The sequence below is a fragment of the Protopterus annectens genome, chromosome 12.part0 (genome assembly GCF_019279795.1).
Source record: "Protopterus annectens isolate FY-2018-M chromosome 12.part0, PAN1.0, whole genome shotgun sequence".
In the NCBI taxonomy this organism is placed as follows: domain Eukaryota; kingdom Metazoa; phylum Chordata; order Ceratodontiformes; family Protopteridae; genus Protopterus; species Protopterus annectens.
Window position 1 is genome coordinate 857,000,883 of NC_056746.1, and position 16,713 is coordinate 857,017,595.

General features: G+C 39.5%; 1 protein-coding gene across 2 annotated transcripts in view; it reads right to left on the reverse strand.

The window, feature by feature from the left end:
• NKAIN4 (sodium/potassium transporting ATPase interacting 4) overlaps positions 1–16,713 on the reverse strand; it is a 582,098-nt gene that overhangs the window by 168,422 nt on the left and 396,963 nt on the right. For both annotated transcript variants that reach the window (XM_044089894.1, XM_044089895.1), the window contains exon 4: positions 1,127–1,324. In XM_044089894.1, the coding sequence (XP_043945829.1) occupies positions 1,127–1,324 (198 nt within the window). The remainder of the gene's footprint in view (positions 1–1,126; positions 1,325–16,713) is intronic.

Genomic DNA, 16,713 nt, shown 5'->3' on the forward strand with positions numbered 1-16,713 from the left:
CTCTAAACTGGTCATAGATGTGAGTGCGCATGTGTGAGCGGTATGCAAGAATAACTATGAAATGGATAGCCACCTGGTAGTGTGAATCTTGGTTCTACGTGATTGTCACAGTTGAAGTGACACCCAAACCGCTTGGGAAAAAGGGGTTATGGATGGAGTAATTTTTCCTCCTTGAGCTGCTATGTAAAAAGGATCTACTTGGTGGGTCCCTCCAACCTGGACAATTGGATGGAAAACCAGGAATTCATCTCTGGTCTGGCACCTATATCTCTAATGGACACAAGTAACCTGTAAATGGTTCATCTCCCAAACCCTTGCTTACACTTATCAAGGGTAACTTGTCAGAGATTTGGGAGGCATGGCTAGGCTTAAAAAGGCCCTTATGGTTATGAACCTATAATGCTGTTAAATGATTTAATAGGAATTTAATGCATGATCCTAAGGTAAAGCTTATTCTCAGGGTATTATAATCAGTGGTTCTTCTTGGTTGCCAAGTGCCAGGCCATAATTTAGGGAACTGTTCACTTCTATCAGATTTCTTAGGCATGATACAATACCATTTCTTTGGGTGTGTAAGCTATACATTTCAGGTGTGTGTAACTATTTGTTAAAAATGAATTCTTCAACACCTATTTATATAACACCTGTTTGATTTAAAAACAGTTTCTAATGTTAAAAATAACATTTTATTAAAGCTGCTGCCATCAGAATTTTTTACATTCATTGACCTGCAGTGACTGTCTTAAAATAATACATTTTGGGCTTGTGTCGATGGAAGGGAAGACCTGTCCCCAACCAAAAAAAATATGTTGTTCTTTTTTTTTTTTTTGACAAGTGTGCATGAGACAGGAATATTTTCCTTCCCTTTTTTGACTTTGTCAGTAACAGACTGTTGAGATTGATTCTACTGACGATGGCAGGTTATGTGCTAATAAAGCTAATCATTAGTAGTGATATTTGTATAAGGGTCTTTTCTTTCTCTTTTTCTCTTCCTTTCTTTCTTTCTTTCTTTCTTTCCACTAAGTAAATGTTCTGAAAACAAGTCTTAGAAATAATTCAGAGACAATCAAAAAATGAGTAATAATATTTAACTTCTCTATTTTGGAGAATGCTGAGTAGTACCTACCGCTAAAAAGATCTGCACTGCGCTGTGCATCACCTCTATGTAGTGATATTCTATGGCGCATCCCATAACTGAAATGTAGGAGCGACTATCTGTTCCTTTCATTCCGCTCAGTGGTACTTCCCTGCTCACACAGCCAGGACCATGCTCACTCCACCACGAATGGTGTTCTGAGATGTTGAAGGTCAGAAGATCACTGTCCTACAAAAGGAAAACACAAAACAGGACAGAAAAATGGAATGAAAGTTGGCAATATTACCGTGTGTTAAACTGAATGCACATCTGTGCATGTGACATAGATACTTGCATATATGGAAACATTGTAATCAACTGTCACCTTAGCCATTTTTTTTTCTGGCTTTCTTCCCTAATTTACAAAATTAGCCAGATATGGGAGCATTAGGGAGATAGAAAAGAAGATGGAAAAAGGAGTCACAGTCAAGCACAATTTACATAATGTTAAAATATCCACTATAACACAGTTTTTGAGAAAATGGTCCTATTCAAGTGCAAACTTGTTGAAGTTTGTTTCATCCAGTTTACAACTTCTATAGAAGTGGTGGAGCCTTAAAGATGTTTAAATTAGCAAGGTGGGGATGGAACTCCCAGAATAGGGGTCAGGAGACCATCAAAACTTTGAAATGAACAACTTTGGAATGGGGCAAACTGAATGAATCAGACTTTCAACAAGTTTATCCTTGAAAAATAGAAAGACACATTTTCAATTACATTATTTCTTGTTACACTGAAAAAATGTATTTAAACCATAAATGTCCCTTTCAACTACATTATTTGTTGCTAAAATGAAAAAGTGTAACTAAAGCATAAATGTCTCATAAGACATGATCAGTCAGTATGATTAAAAGATTCAGCATATGATCATAACATGAGCTAGACACCAGAAATCCTAGCCGATGCATCCCCAACTTGCTGGGCTTCAGTAACTTTGACAAATCTTGAACCTTAAGATCATCAATCATTTTCTAAGCACTTCAAATACATTTTCTGGCCACTCTGAGGACTGCTCAAAATAAACGAGCCTGTGAAAAAAAAATACAGTCAGGTAAAGGGATCCTGAACAACCTCTGTGGTGTACTGAATGCAACCTTTTGTTCCTAGACTAGCATCCTGGCCTGAGCCCAGAACGACCTGATGAATGTATGACACAATTTTCCAACCAGGAGACAATATAAGCAACCTATGTTGAGTTGGGAAAGAGAAATGGAGCACCTTCCAAAAATAGACTCTCAATAGGAAGTCGTGAAAAGAAAATGATGGTGCGAAAGCCACAAATACTACACAACCTCTGTCAGCTCACCATCCCTATAGCTTTCCACCATCTGACAGAACTCACCAGGTATAGATCTAAGTATATCATTAATTAACCTATAATTTAATATAGAGGTTAGCCCCATCTTACCATCATAGATGATATCACCAGAAATATCTGCATACATGGAGTCCAAACCCCTTTTTCTAGTACTATCTTCAAAGCGTACTTGCATCTGAATGCAGACTAATATAAAACAGTGATCTGGACTGAGTTATTTATTTATTTTATTTATTTATTTTGTTTGTTAACCAGGTATTGTCTGGCTGGGCCAGAAGCCAGTTTTCAGTGGAGACCTGGGGAGAAAACCTCCAAGGAAGATTACAATGGTATTTACAAATGACATATGCTAGTTACAATAATTATAGTGCATAAAAAGGAATACAAATTACAAGTTCTTACTACAGTGTTTAAAACAGAAGTAACAAAGTTAGGCATCTTGAACAATATTAAACAATTATATGCAATTGTCAAACATTTCAAACAATATAAATATTTCCATACATTCTTTTTTTTTTTTTTTTTTTTTTATTTATTTATTTTGGTGGTGGAGGGGGACTTATTACGGTCTGGAAGAAGGATTCAAAAGCCAGGAGATATTGAGAAGAGTGGTATAGAGAAAGGATTTAGATATTTATGGGTTGAGGTGTTTAGCCTGGGTGAGAATTGGAGCAGAGCCAATGTTTAGAGAAATATTCTTTTAGGGTCTGTTTAAATATTACTGTGTTATTGATGGTAAGAATATGCTGTGGAAGAGAGTTATGTTGTTTGGCAATGGCATGGGAGAAAAAGGAGATGTGATAGGTGTTTTGGGCTTTATAACTTTTAACAATATTTTATCAGCAGACCTAAGGGATGTTAGGTTACTATAGGGTTGGACTAGATCTGATAGTGCTGGGCAGTTATCAGGTTTGTATAAGACTGTACAAGTGGTTAGTAAATGATTCGGGCTAAGGAGATGAGGGAGCTCTAGCCATTTTAGCTGAATTAATGCAGTATAATGGTGAGATCTTTGAGATTGATTTGTAGCAAATTTAGCAATTTTGTTATAGCAAGATTCAAGGCTATTTAGGTCAGATTACCGAAGGGTGGTAAATATTTGAGAGTAATATAGAAGGGAAGATAATAGATGGGTTTGGGCTGTTGCAAGTCTTGCTTGGTCAGTGAGAAATGCTTTTGCCCTGTAGAGTGAACCCAGTTTGGCATGAACCTTTTTAATGGTTAGAGCAAGGTGTCTGTCAAACTTGAGTCCCCTATAAATTGTGACACAGAGAAGTTTTGTATGTTCTACTGGCTCTATTATAGTGCTATTGGAATAGGAAATAGAGACAGGAGGTAGATTATTAGGGTTCCTATTATTTCCTCAAAGAGGCATTCTGTCAAACACCTCTTTATCGAACTTAAAGCCATGAAATTTGAAAACATTGAACGTCCACATAAGCGATTTCTTTCCTTGGGAAAGAAATCGCTTGGCCATTCTCATCAGTTTACCATTTTCCCCACAGTAGTGCGATCTTGGAGTTGGTATATTTAGTTCGGGGGTGGGGGGGCACAGCCTTCCACTTTTGGGTGTGTGGGGGCAAAGCCCCTCATTATGTAGTGTTTGTGGTTGTTTGTTGGTGTTTGTAGGGCAAGTGATTTGAGGTATGGTAGGAGGTGTACTAGGGGTGTTGTTGAGTAGAGAGATCATTGAGTTAATAAATTGGGAGTTAAATTGGGAGGCTGTGCATTCATTTTGGATGGTCAGTCTTGGGGTTGGGGTAGTGGGTTTCCCTGGGTTGAGAATATTAACTGTTTGCCAGAATTTTTTGGGATTGTTCTGGTATTTTAGCTGATTTGCTTGGAAGTAGGTTCTTTTGTCCTGTTTAATTAGATTTTTTAGTTTGATTTCTAAATTGCTGGTAGGTAGTGAGGTTGTCTTTATTTCTACTACCTTGATAGTGAGACCAGGCTCTATCTCTTTTTTTTTAGTAAATGAATTCTGTCTTTTGATAGCCAAGGAAGCCTTTTGGAGTTGGTGCATATTTTTCTTATGGGGCTAGCTCATTAAGTATTTGTAGGAAAGAGGTATTGAAATACTGAACTGCACTATCAAGTGGAAACTTTTTCAAAGGTGTCCAATCATATAGTAGAAGTCAAGAGTTAAATATTGATGGAGAGAAATGTTTTTTGTTGTGAGTGAATATAGCAAAATGAACTATTAGGGAAATTTTGTAAATGCTTTCTAATCAAGTAGGTAGGGAAATGATCACTTAGTGTGTCTGGGAGACACCCAGCATCATATGTAATATTGGACTTGTTAGTTAAAATCCAGTCTAGAATGGATTGTCTCTTGGAGTGTTTGTCAATGTGTGTGGGGTGGTTAATTCTTTGACAGAAATTATAAAGATTAATGAAATTTTTAGGGGTATTGGAAGAGCAGGTGGTCCAGTCAAGGTTGAAATCTCCTAGTATTATAGTTTCATGGGTGAAGATTATAGATGCCCATTCAAGGATGTTTTCTATATTGTGGAGGTTTTCAGCAGGGGGCAGGTAGGTAGCAATAAGGATAATACACGTATGGTTATTTAGATCAAGGCATGCTATCGAAATTTCAAGGTTAGGGATATCAGGTGGAGCAGAGTTGAGGTGTACCAAATTAAGACTTTCTTTAAGCAAAGTGGCTATCCCACCCCAACATCTAGATACTCTGTCAGTCCTAAGGATACTAAAGCCACTAGGAAGAAATTCCTCAGATTTAATATGAGGCTTAAGCCATGTTTCAGTAATGACAAATATATTGGGGGAGTATAGGGCAATAGTGGCATGAAATTAATGGACTTTGTTTATTGGGCTTCTTAGATTGGCATTACTGATAAGCAGGTTAGAGATGCTTGTTTGCAGTGGTAGACAGGAGCTAGGTGTGGAGTTAGTGGCTGTGTCAGTGTAATGGGTTTGGGAGGAAGGGATTGGGCCTGGATTAGGATGGATATCACATTGGAGTTTGATGTCAGTAAGGCAATGGAGGGTAAGATATTTTAATTTTTAAAATGGATTGTGATAAATATATAATGAGATGGAAGTATTTTGGGTCGGAAAATATCTAAGAGTAGAGTAGCGGATGTATTGTAGAGGTATGGGGAGATGTAGATAGTAGGTTTGACATGCTGGTGCTCATCAATTACAGGGAAGGTTGGAGAGTGATTATAAGGGGGGAGGTTAGATTGGAAGGAAGTAGTATAGAGGGCAAGGAGTAGCAGGGTTAATAGCAGAGGGAGAGGTATAGCATATTTTATATGATACATCGTAGAGTATGTAGAGTTTAGTAAGTGGATGGGTGGCAGTGAAATTAAATGTTGAAATAAGTTTGAAAATAAGAATACGTAGTAAAGGGTAGGGTAAGGATATGTAGGGGGGGGTTGAAAGAGAGGAAGGACAAAATACGTGTTAGTCGGAGATGAGAATAGTGATAGGCAGAGAATAGTGAAAGGAAGTTATGGAGTACAGATTAGAAATGGGTGGGTTAGTTAAGAGACATGGTTTGATTTGCTGCTCCAGGGGGTGTGGTTGAAGAGGGGAAGGACCGGTTAACTATAAGTTACAGGATACTGGATGTGGGTGGGAATGGGGGTAGGGTATGACAGCAGAGTGAGCCAGAGCATAGCGAGGCTACACCGAGGGCAAGAATCAGCCCAGCACGAGAAAAAGCAAATAAAAGCATTTTGCATGAGGTCACTTATTCCCTGACAAAGCAGGGTTAAATAGAATAACCTGGAGACTGTACAGCAGAAACATACTGAAAGCAGGTGCATCCTGCTTAACCAGGACAGCAAGCAAAGTAAAACATTTTATATACAGTGATCTTCCTCTTTCTATGTTGAATGTTCTACCTTGTATAAGGAAACTAGTCAATTTACAAGCAGCCAGCAGAGCAACTTTCCCCTGTGTAGGTGGTGAAAAATATACTGCTAACCATACCCAAAACAAATACCTTAACATACAGTGCAAACACCTTATTCTAGAGAACTGTAGCACATAACAACAACAAAATAAAATCAAAAATGGCAAGGGTAGGGTAAACTGAAGCAATAATAAGCAAAGAACTCCATTACAGGTCACCCTTTATACATAAGAGTTTGAACAGGTACTACAATGAAGATCAAAGTTAACCTATTAGCTGACAAACATCAAGCAATAAATCTCCCCACAACACATATCTAAACATAAAAAGGTTCATCCATCCTCAACCCCTTTTTCCCATCGGGTCAGGTGTCACTTCAATGGTGACAATCATTTCAAGCCAAGGTTTATACTGCTGGGTGGCTAGCCCTGCCACGATAGTTCATTCGTACCACTCACTCGCACCTACGGCCAATTTAGTGTCTCCAATCCACCTATTGCATGTCTTTGGAATGTGGGAAGAAACCTGAGCACCTGGAGGAAAAGCACATGACTGCAGGGAGGACACACAGACTCTGCACAGAAGGCACCCCAGCCGAGAATTGAACCAGAGAACCTCTTGCTGGGAAGTGGCAATGCTAACTGCTACACCACTGCAGCTGCCTCAGTAATAAACAAGTAATCCATAGTAGCCATAAACAGGTAATTATAAAAAAAAATTCGAAACATACAGTTTCAACTCACTCTTTTTAAAATAATACATTGAACTAAAAGATCCCATTTTATATAATACCAAGACCACATCTATTAACACTTATGCCTTGAAGTGCAAAGAAACCCAGCAAGGACACTATCCCACAGCTGATGCTCAAGTAGAAACTGTACAGCAAGCCACAATCATTAAAAATAAAACCATAATTTGAACAAGACTGTGATGGATTTGAAGGCAACTATTTCACTTGTTGCTTCTGCCAGCTTTTACATATTTACTATTAGATAATTCTCGGCAAGACAAGCAAATAATGTGTAATGCGAAGGAAGTGCTCCAGTAATCCACCAGTCCATCCACGTCACTACACAGTCGTTGATATATTTAAAAATCCTCAAACCAGATCATGGTACTATCATTGATTCAAAGCCATGGCATCTATTAAAGTCAATTGTTTGCAGGTATGGCTTCTATATAAGTGTGGCTTATATTAGTATGACATTAACTAGAACATTTTTTTTAAATGCAATTCATAGAAAGTGGTCCTGTTTCTTGAGTGAACTCTGACCCACACTGTTGCAATAGGGAAAAACTGAAGGGTGACAAAAGACAACATTATACCATTGGGAAAATTGCTTCTGTCAGTGCCAAATGAAGTTTTGATTTGGTACCTCGCATTTTAGAAGACAGTCTCTGGATGGCACAAATGAATTATGGTTACCAGCAGGCTGCTTCACTTTCATCTTTGTAGTCTTCACCTCTTTTTCAGTCATCTGCTTCACTCCAAACCCATAAGGTCTAGCTGTCACAGTTTCCTCTACAGCTGAAGCATACCACTGTTTGGGACAGCATGGCAGGTCTGGTAAGACTGATGGAATAGTGTTATTAGCATTAGTATTTTTTCCATGGGGGGTGTGGTAGCCTTATAAATGCTGGTAAAATTCACATACTTTCATGCACATATTTGGACTGTACAATATTGAGTTCAGTGTATTATGCCTATTTACAAAGCAGTAGAAGAAACAATTCCAGACATATACATGATAGGGCTATTGTTACATTTGTTTGTTTGTTTCTTTTTATTTGTTTGCCTTAATTGTGTACCAAGGCTAATGAGCTTTATTTATGTTTACAATTTCTAATTACTTTCAGGTATTTTTTGATAAGGGAAGCTAATGATAAAATTGTTGTAGTTTATGGTTTGGGGTGCAGACAAAGCTTGTTATAAAATCGGCAATATTAAAATAAAAATAATAAATGGACCACACTAGTGGTAAAACCCAAGCAGTTTAACTTTATTGAAGTTCAAGCCACAAAGTGACTAAGTGCTTTCACCCTATTCATTCACGGGCATCAGAGTCACCATTTCATTAAAAATACTTTGTTGTTATAAAATCGTATTCTGTCATGTGGAGTACATTCCAGCAGGACTGCTGTACCGCAGACTGTGTATACTACTGTGGCAGCATAACTTGATTCTGTATCTGTATCAAGTGTAAACGTTCTGGGCTTTTAACTCTTATCTAGCAGATTGTTAATTGTCAAGACAGTGAAAGCTATTGGGGAGGGCAAATAGTATATGCAGCTGGAAAACTAAAGGAATGCTACTTCTATAAAGTAAGACAGTTTCTGATTCATATTCTCTTCCCACAGGTATGAATGTGAGCATATTCTTTAGAGCCAGTTTTTCACTTTCATTTATATTTTGCAGAGACACTTTTCCACATTCATTTATGTCATTATATTCCTTGGTTGTGTTTTTGTGATAGCTTTTGTGAAAATGAGTAGAGAATTTTAGTTTGGAGGGGACAGTATTGAAGAGTGTGTTCTTTGTTTTTAAAATTTCTTAATGATTTTGTTTAACTTGGTTTGCATTTCTTGTCTTTTGGAAACCATCAAGATTTTAAAGCCATGGCTTCACCTGAATAACAAGCCGCAGGTACAGTGGAGGGGAGGCTTTTATAGTAATTATTATTTCTGAAAGATAATTTTACTTCTGCAGCTTATATTTAAGAGTGGCTCCTAATCAAAGATGTACAGTATAGAGCAGTTGGCCAAACTGCTTTCACAAAAACAAAAGCACACTACAACTGGCAACCACATAAACTACGGATGATCAAAGAAAAGCACTGTGCTCCATACGTCAATGTGCCACCATTACAATTCCCAAATGCAATCTCTGTCATCTGCCATATTAAGTGGGAGGAACCCTTCTTACTGCTGCCTGTATGTAACTTAGATACATTATTTACTCCAAAACGCTGACACAAGTTTGCCACTGTAGTTAACATCTGGGAAATGCAATACTTTCCTGGATGCAGAAACCATAGAGGTAACATAGGTAAACCTTTATTCCTTTTGACTTCATTACTCACGAAGAGGACTACATTTTTTGCTCTGTCTGCAACTTCCACAAAATAATCATAATTAATCCTGATGAATCTTACATTCTGGAGAATCTCCCTTTTAAGCCAAGCTTATCATATATCATCTCCTTTTCCCTTAAGAAATTTGACAGTAGCTTTACTGGATGAGGCCATGGTGCTAACTGAGCAGCTTGGGAGCCAGTGTACAATGTATCTTGTCAATAACCAGGCAATGGAATCTCCATGTCAATCAAAATACCTTTATAACCAATATTTTTAGATATCCTCATGCCCTTTAATAACCAATATTTTTAGATATCCTCATGCCCTTTAATAACCAATATTTTTAGATATCCTCATGCTTCTATCTCCAATCTCATCTTGTACTCCAAAATGCATATTTTCCTTCATTCTAAACAGAATGATGTTTTGTTTCAGTAAACTTTCAGCATGTTGCAGCACTTCTGTCTTGAAAATGTCCAGTCTGTTAACTTTTAAGACTATGATTCTTATTGTTGGCTAGTTATGGGGCATATAAAATGGCTGCCTAAAGTTAGGAGGTCATTTCACATAGCTCCATTAATAACAGTTTAATATCTCTTAGTTCCATTTTAAAGCTTTAATATTACATTTTTGTGACATTAGACACTCTGACTGCTGCTGTTCCCATTTCTGCCTTCATCTCGCATCATTTGTGCCTGAAGACAATTCCTAGCTACATCCTAATAATTTTGTCAGCTAGTCTCTGTAACAGCTGGACTAATCAATTTCCTGAAGTGCTTTCCGCAGCAGATTTGGCATTTCCTGGACTTTTATAGGTTCATAGGTAAGTATTAGGCTATCTGCCTGAGGGCATCTATAAGCCTAGCCAGAATGTGTTGGCTTTCGCCGCCCCCCTTAGATTAGTTCCCTGTGCCTCTGTCCAGCAGAGCCATTAGTTCCCTGTGCCTCTGTCCAGCAGAGCCACTGCAGTGATCCACATGGGTAAATTTTCTGTTTCCCATCTACTCGTCAAGGTTTCTATTGAAGAGTGTTAGTGAGGGGCTCTGCCTAATGTAGATTGGAATCCTGTTCCAAAGCATGGGGAGTCTCTGGGACAGGAATCTATCCCTTCAGCACATCCTATTTATTGTTGTGGTGAGGTTTAGATCCCTAGAGTATGTGGCTCTTGGGGAATATTTTTTTTTTTTAGGTGGAGCATGTCCATCAATTCTGGATTGGACATGGCCTTGTATGTCAGGCAGAGATCACCCCTGAGTAAACGGTATGCAACCGAGTACAGCTGGAGTTTCTTCAGTCAGGCTGCATAGGGCATCTGTTTGAGGCCAGTAATCCTCTTGGTGAGGTACTTCTGTGGTCTTTCCAGCTGTTGCAGGTGTCTTGAAAGGTACATCCCAAATGGGGCGTTGTACTCTATGATGGGTCTGATGAGTGATGAGAAGAGGGGCACAATAAGCTCTTTTGTTCTAGATGTGAACCCTTTTCTGATTAGGTGGGGCCACATAGAAGGATTTTCTAACCACCTTGGCAACATGATTATCAAAGGAGAAATTACTATCTACTTGGGTCCCCAGATCCCTTATTACATTTTCTGTATTTAGGGAATTACCACGTATGTGGTAGTTCACGGGTACTTTGTTTTTTCCAAAGGGGATGACTATGCACTTTTTGCAGATCATCCATACCTCCCAACTGTCCCATATTACAAATATTTTCATTTTCCACACCTCCCAACTATCCGCGATGACATCAGCTCATCAGTTGAGCTTGCAGCGCGTATTTCTGGGTTTCCAGCTGGTTTTTGCAAGCGGAAACAGACAGGATTTATTTTCAGAAGCTGCCTGCTGATGGAGGATGGAGTCTGTCAGAGTGAGTAATCTGCTGCCGGAGGAGTCTGGACTGTATTTGCAGAGTGTGTGTGTGTGTTTGTGGTGGTAGAGTGCTAAGAGACAGCTGTTCCTCTCTCTAACAGTTCACATCTGTGGGATTATCAGTGTTCCCCAACTCTGGAAGCATTATGAAACAATGTAACATCTCAGGTCTTGTCACTCTTCATTGCTGCCTACATTCTGACACACTGCACTATTTTGACTGTGTTCTAGTTGCCAGACATGAAACACTAATGCTTCAGAATAAGAAATGCACAAGCCTGGGCTGCTGGTTAGCACATATTTGCTGAATGAGAAACATTGCAAAAGACGTATGCCACAGGGATGCATGTGCTCATAAGTGCATGAGTATGCACATACGCAGCAGTAGTTTACTCTTTTATTTATATTTCTGGGAAAGGAGTGCCTTTGTTAACATTAAGAAGGTGCAATATAGATGCTTAATGTTTGTATATAATTCTGTTTATAGACTGTAAGTAATGAAAGTATATTATGTCAGTACCTATAGAAATGAATAAAGTGGGTATTGAAAATGGATAGTGGCTGGATTTTACAAAAGGTGGCAATGTTATTTTATCTTAATTAAAATCTTTGAGTCCCAGTTTCTTTTATCTGATAATTCCTTTCTCATCAATTAAATCTCAACATGTGTCTTCCTGAGGACACAGGATAGCTCCTCTGGAGCATTAGAGAATGGTACTTTAGTATCTAATGACTCGTAAGGTAAGCTGAAGTTAAGAGTTCAAAATGTTTAACAGCATTACCATTACCAGTAACAAGTGTCTGGATAGTGGTGTGTAACTGGATCATTCATTCCACTGATGGTATGGCATTGGCCATCCATCATCCTAGCTGAAAGGATGGACTCAGTCACTGGCCTTGGTATCTAGTATTGGTTATTTGGCCTTCTGTCGGGAAGATAGGAATCTGTAATTCTCTTTAGGAAAGAGTTATTTGGTTTAGGGAATGTCAGTAGCCTAGCAACATGTTTCATGCCATAGGGATAGTTTGTGGTTCTTATTAAGTTTACATATTGCCTCTACTTGTCTAAAATGGTATACATCAAAAACAGTTTTGTCTGTATCCAGGCCTAGCAACTTTTATTAGTTCTACAGTTACTTCCTAGCATATGTTGAGGCATAGCAGGGATGTAGAAGTAGACTGTTATCATGGAAATGTTCTGAATAGGGCAGTTTGTCATTATTGGTGCATGCATTTTGCTTCATTGCCTACTGGAAAAATGTTCAAACAATAAATTTAAAATGCAGTTGTTTGTGGAAGTAGACTGTTATCATGGAAATGATCTGAACTGGGCAGTTTTGTCATTATTGGTGCATGCATTTTGATTCATTGCCTACTGGAAAAATGTTCAAACAATAAATTTAAAATGCAGTTGTGTGTGGAAGTAGACCTTTATGAGGGAAATGTTCTGAATAGGGCAGTTTTGTCATTATTGGTTAATGCATTTTTGTTTCATTAGCTACTGGAAAAATGTTTAAACAATAAATTTAAAATGCGCTCTAACTTAAGTCTAACAAGTGTGCTGTATTATACAAGGAATATAATTTAATGCAATCAGGAAGGTGAATCAAGGAATGCATACATGTATGCATGGCCCTAAAAATGTGTTTGAAAACAGCCCAGAGGAAGGTGTGAAAGCCTCAAAATCATGGGCAAATTTTAAGCTTTACTCTTGTTACCAAAGCAATGGATGAAGGTAAAACACTTCATACCACTCACTTTACCTTGACCTGGCCAAGCCTTTTGACACAATCCCCTACTCAGGTGTAGTGCAAAAGATGAATAATGTAGGAGCAAACACTTACATTACCAGCTGCATTGCCAGCTTGGCTCACAGGATGCAGGAGATCAAAACAGGGGAAGAGACCATTCACTAATGGAGTCCCCCAGGGTTCGGTGCTGAGACTTTTTCTGTTTGGCATATACATCTCAAAAGTAAAAGGAAATACCAAATAGCTTTGGCCAGCTAAGTTTGAGATGACTGCAAGCTAGGAGAAGTTATTGAATCCCCAAATGACTTAACCATCATGCAGAAAGGTTTGTCCCAAATAATAACTGGTGTCAAAATCATGACAATGCCCTCTGAGAACTGATCCAATTGTTTGCATTTGGGAACTTGTGTGTACAGTGACCTAACTTTTGACCAACATGTGTCCAGAGTCATAAGAAAGCCTTTCTATATTGCACAGCTTATAAACAAATTGATTGTGACTAGATCTAGAGATGTTGTTGTCCCCTTTTCAAAGCTCTCATTATGTCAATCATTTTGTATAATGCCCACTTTGGCATGTATCTGTCCAGCCCCATTAAACAATTGGAATACCTTCAGAGATACCTTACTAAAAGGATACAAGTCCTAAACAATAGGTCTTGCATGGACCACCTCAAAGATTTATTACTATACTCAGTATCCTACAGAGTGCTTAGAGGTGACATGTCTGGCATACAAAGCAACCTCCGACATAATACAGATGGACCTACTGAACATCAGCAAGTCAAATGGCATCAGAAATACTCAGTCCAGGTATCTAAAATGAATGTTGTGGAGAGATGGATATATATCACAGAGGCTACCACTGTTCCGGAACAGACTATCCATAAAAATAAAGCAAAGCTCATCCATCCATATTCAAATGCAACTTGGATCTAAGGATGGGTAATAGAAAATGTACGCCAGGATTTCCCCTCATGCCACTAATGGATAGAGGCAGTTCCTAAATGCTGCATCCCTTAATGGCCCCCTCACATTATCTATGGTATGATCACAGTTGTTCTCACTAGGGCTAATATACAATTATCAGCCATGGGGATAGCTAAGACCAATCAGAAAATGTTAATTCAAGCACCAAAAGGGAATTGGCTAAGCTTAAAATGTCCTCCAAGTGAACCTATGTTGTGGTAGCAAATAGCTATAAAAAAATTACCCTTTTCAGTTCACTAAGTGCCCCTGTCACCATTCGACCCCCAGTCTTTAACAGCTTCTGGCGCCTATGGCTTGAGGCCATGATTTTGACACCAGGTATCCATCTCAGTGAGACCCTTCTAGAGGATGTCTGTATCAGCCGGAGAGTCAATTATGGCCCCCAGTTTGCAGTTGTCTGTAAAATTGGTCAGCCATAGTCCTCCTGTGCTTGCCTGTACCTCTGAGAAGTATATACCGAACAGGAGGGGTCCCAGGACTGAGCCCTGGGGGATGTCACTTGTAACCGGTTTAGAGTCAGACCTAGAGCCTGCAACTCTCACTGTGTGGGTTCTATCCATGAGCCAACTGGCAACCCATCTCGTGATGTAGGGGTTTATGTTCAGGCTGGAATGCTTGTCTATAATACCAGAATGGGGAATGGTGTCGAAAGGCTTTGCGAGGTCTAGGTAGGCTGTGTGGACCTCTTTTCCCTCATCTAAAGCCTTGGTAACTGTCTCAAAGAAGTCCACCAGGTTTAGGAGGCATGATCAGCCCTTAACAAAGCCAAACTGGGTAGGGTCCAATGTTTGGAAGTTCCCAATGTCTGTTAATGAGTTCCATGATGATGCGCTCCATAGCCTTGCAGACCAGGCTAGTCAGGCTTATAGGGCGATAGTTCCCAGGGTCCATTGTGGCTCCACCTTTGTGGAGCAGGATAACTGTTGCTGTGAGTCACTCTATGGATACGTAGCCTGTAGAGAGGCTGAATTTGAACAGTGTGTTTAGGTGAGGGGTTAGTTCATTTTGGAGCTCCTGTAAAACACAGCCTAGGACACCGTCTGGTCCCATTGAAGCTGTGTTTTTGGCTTTGGATCAGGCTGTTTTAACCTGTGTGTCAGTGATTGCTGGGGCTCTACATTCTTCTGGTATGGTTATGGGCCCTTTACGGGGTGAGAGAGGGATGAAGTTTACACTAAACCTGTCTGCCAGAATGTTGGTAATATCAGTCAGTTCAGTGTATTTTGTGTCATTCTGCACTAACTCAGAGCAGATCTGAGAGTTTCCACTTAGGTTCTTGACATAGCTAAAGAACGCTTTGTGGTTATCTTTGGAGTGAGGGATCATAGTTTCTTACTGATACTGATCAGGGATGTCATTCCTTCTTGGGATTTTACTCTTTTCTGTACTAGTTTCCTCCTTCTGTTGTATAGCTTGTTTATGGCAGGAGTCCACCAGACTGGTTTCCTTTTCTTGGAGGAGTGAGTCTTGGTTTTGCTTGGGATAGCATGATCCATGCATTCTTGCAGGTGCTCATAGAGTGTCTTTGTAAGGGATTCAGCAGCTTGGACAGCATTGTCCTTTAGCATGGGGGCTGTGAACCTTTCCACCTCAGTCTTAAGTAACGTAAAGTTTGCTTTTGAAAAGTTTTTCATGGTGGTTTCCTTGATTGGGGGTGGGGGCGGAATGTGGATATCCAAAGTGATTTGTTTATGGTCAGATATAACCAGTGAGGGATTGACCTCCGGTGTGGAACACCAGTCGCCCATGTTGGTGATGACCAGGTCCAATATGTTGTCACCTCTGGTGGGGGTGTTGACCAGTTGATCTAGGGCATTTGAGTTTATAGATTCTAGGAAGCGTTGGGCAAGGGAGTTAGTACTTGAGTAGTTCTCCCAGTTAATGTTTGGGTAATTGAAATCACCCAATATTAGGGCATTTGGTAGGTCCTTCATATTTTCCAGTGCCTCCAGAAATGTGGAATGGGGGTCCTGGGTCATGGTGGGTGATCTGTAGCAAGCTATAATTTGAATTGCAGTTTTGCCCATTGTTAGTCTCACATGGATGATCTCTGAGGCATCATGCTGCGCCACTAACCTGGAGGTGTGGGTATCCTTGATGAATATGGATACACCCCTGCCTTTTGTGTTTCAGTCCGGGTTCTGTGGCCAAAAAGTATGGTATGAGTTATAGCCTGGTAGTGCTGGGGTGCTCTCTGGAGCCTTAAACCAGGTTTCTGTTACTGCACAGATATTGATGTTCTCCATACTGAGGAGTGCCTCGAGTGCATGCATTTTGAGGTATAGACTTATCACTAACTAGCTTTTAAATAAAATGTTTTGTGACATCAGGTTCCCTTGTTTGCTGTCTTTGTTATTCTTAATGAAATGGAACCTTAGCCTTCATGTGTTGTCATTCATTTTTGTGGCTATTGAATGGAGTTCCTGACATCGATCCTTGCTGTGGTCTTGTTGACTTGTTAGCATCTGGTGTTATGATATGACTTCAGTTTAAAGCAGGACCTTTGCCATCATTTGGTGCCATTCATCTCAGATAGGGTTGGAGGGTGGCCTAATGGTTAAGGTGTTTGCCTTACAAGCACAAGTGCAGGATTTGAGTGTCACAAGGGATAATTGGCTAGGCTTAAAATGGCTCGCAAGGGCAGTTAGCTTAGTACTAATCTATGAACCTGTAAACCTATGAGAATCCAAGTGGA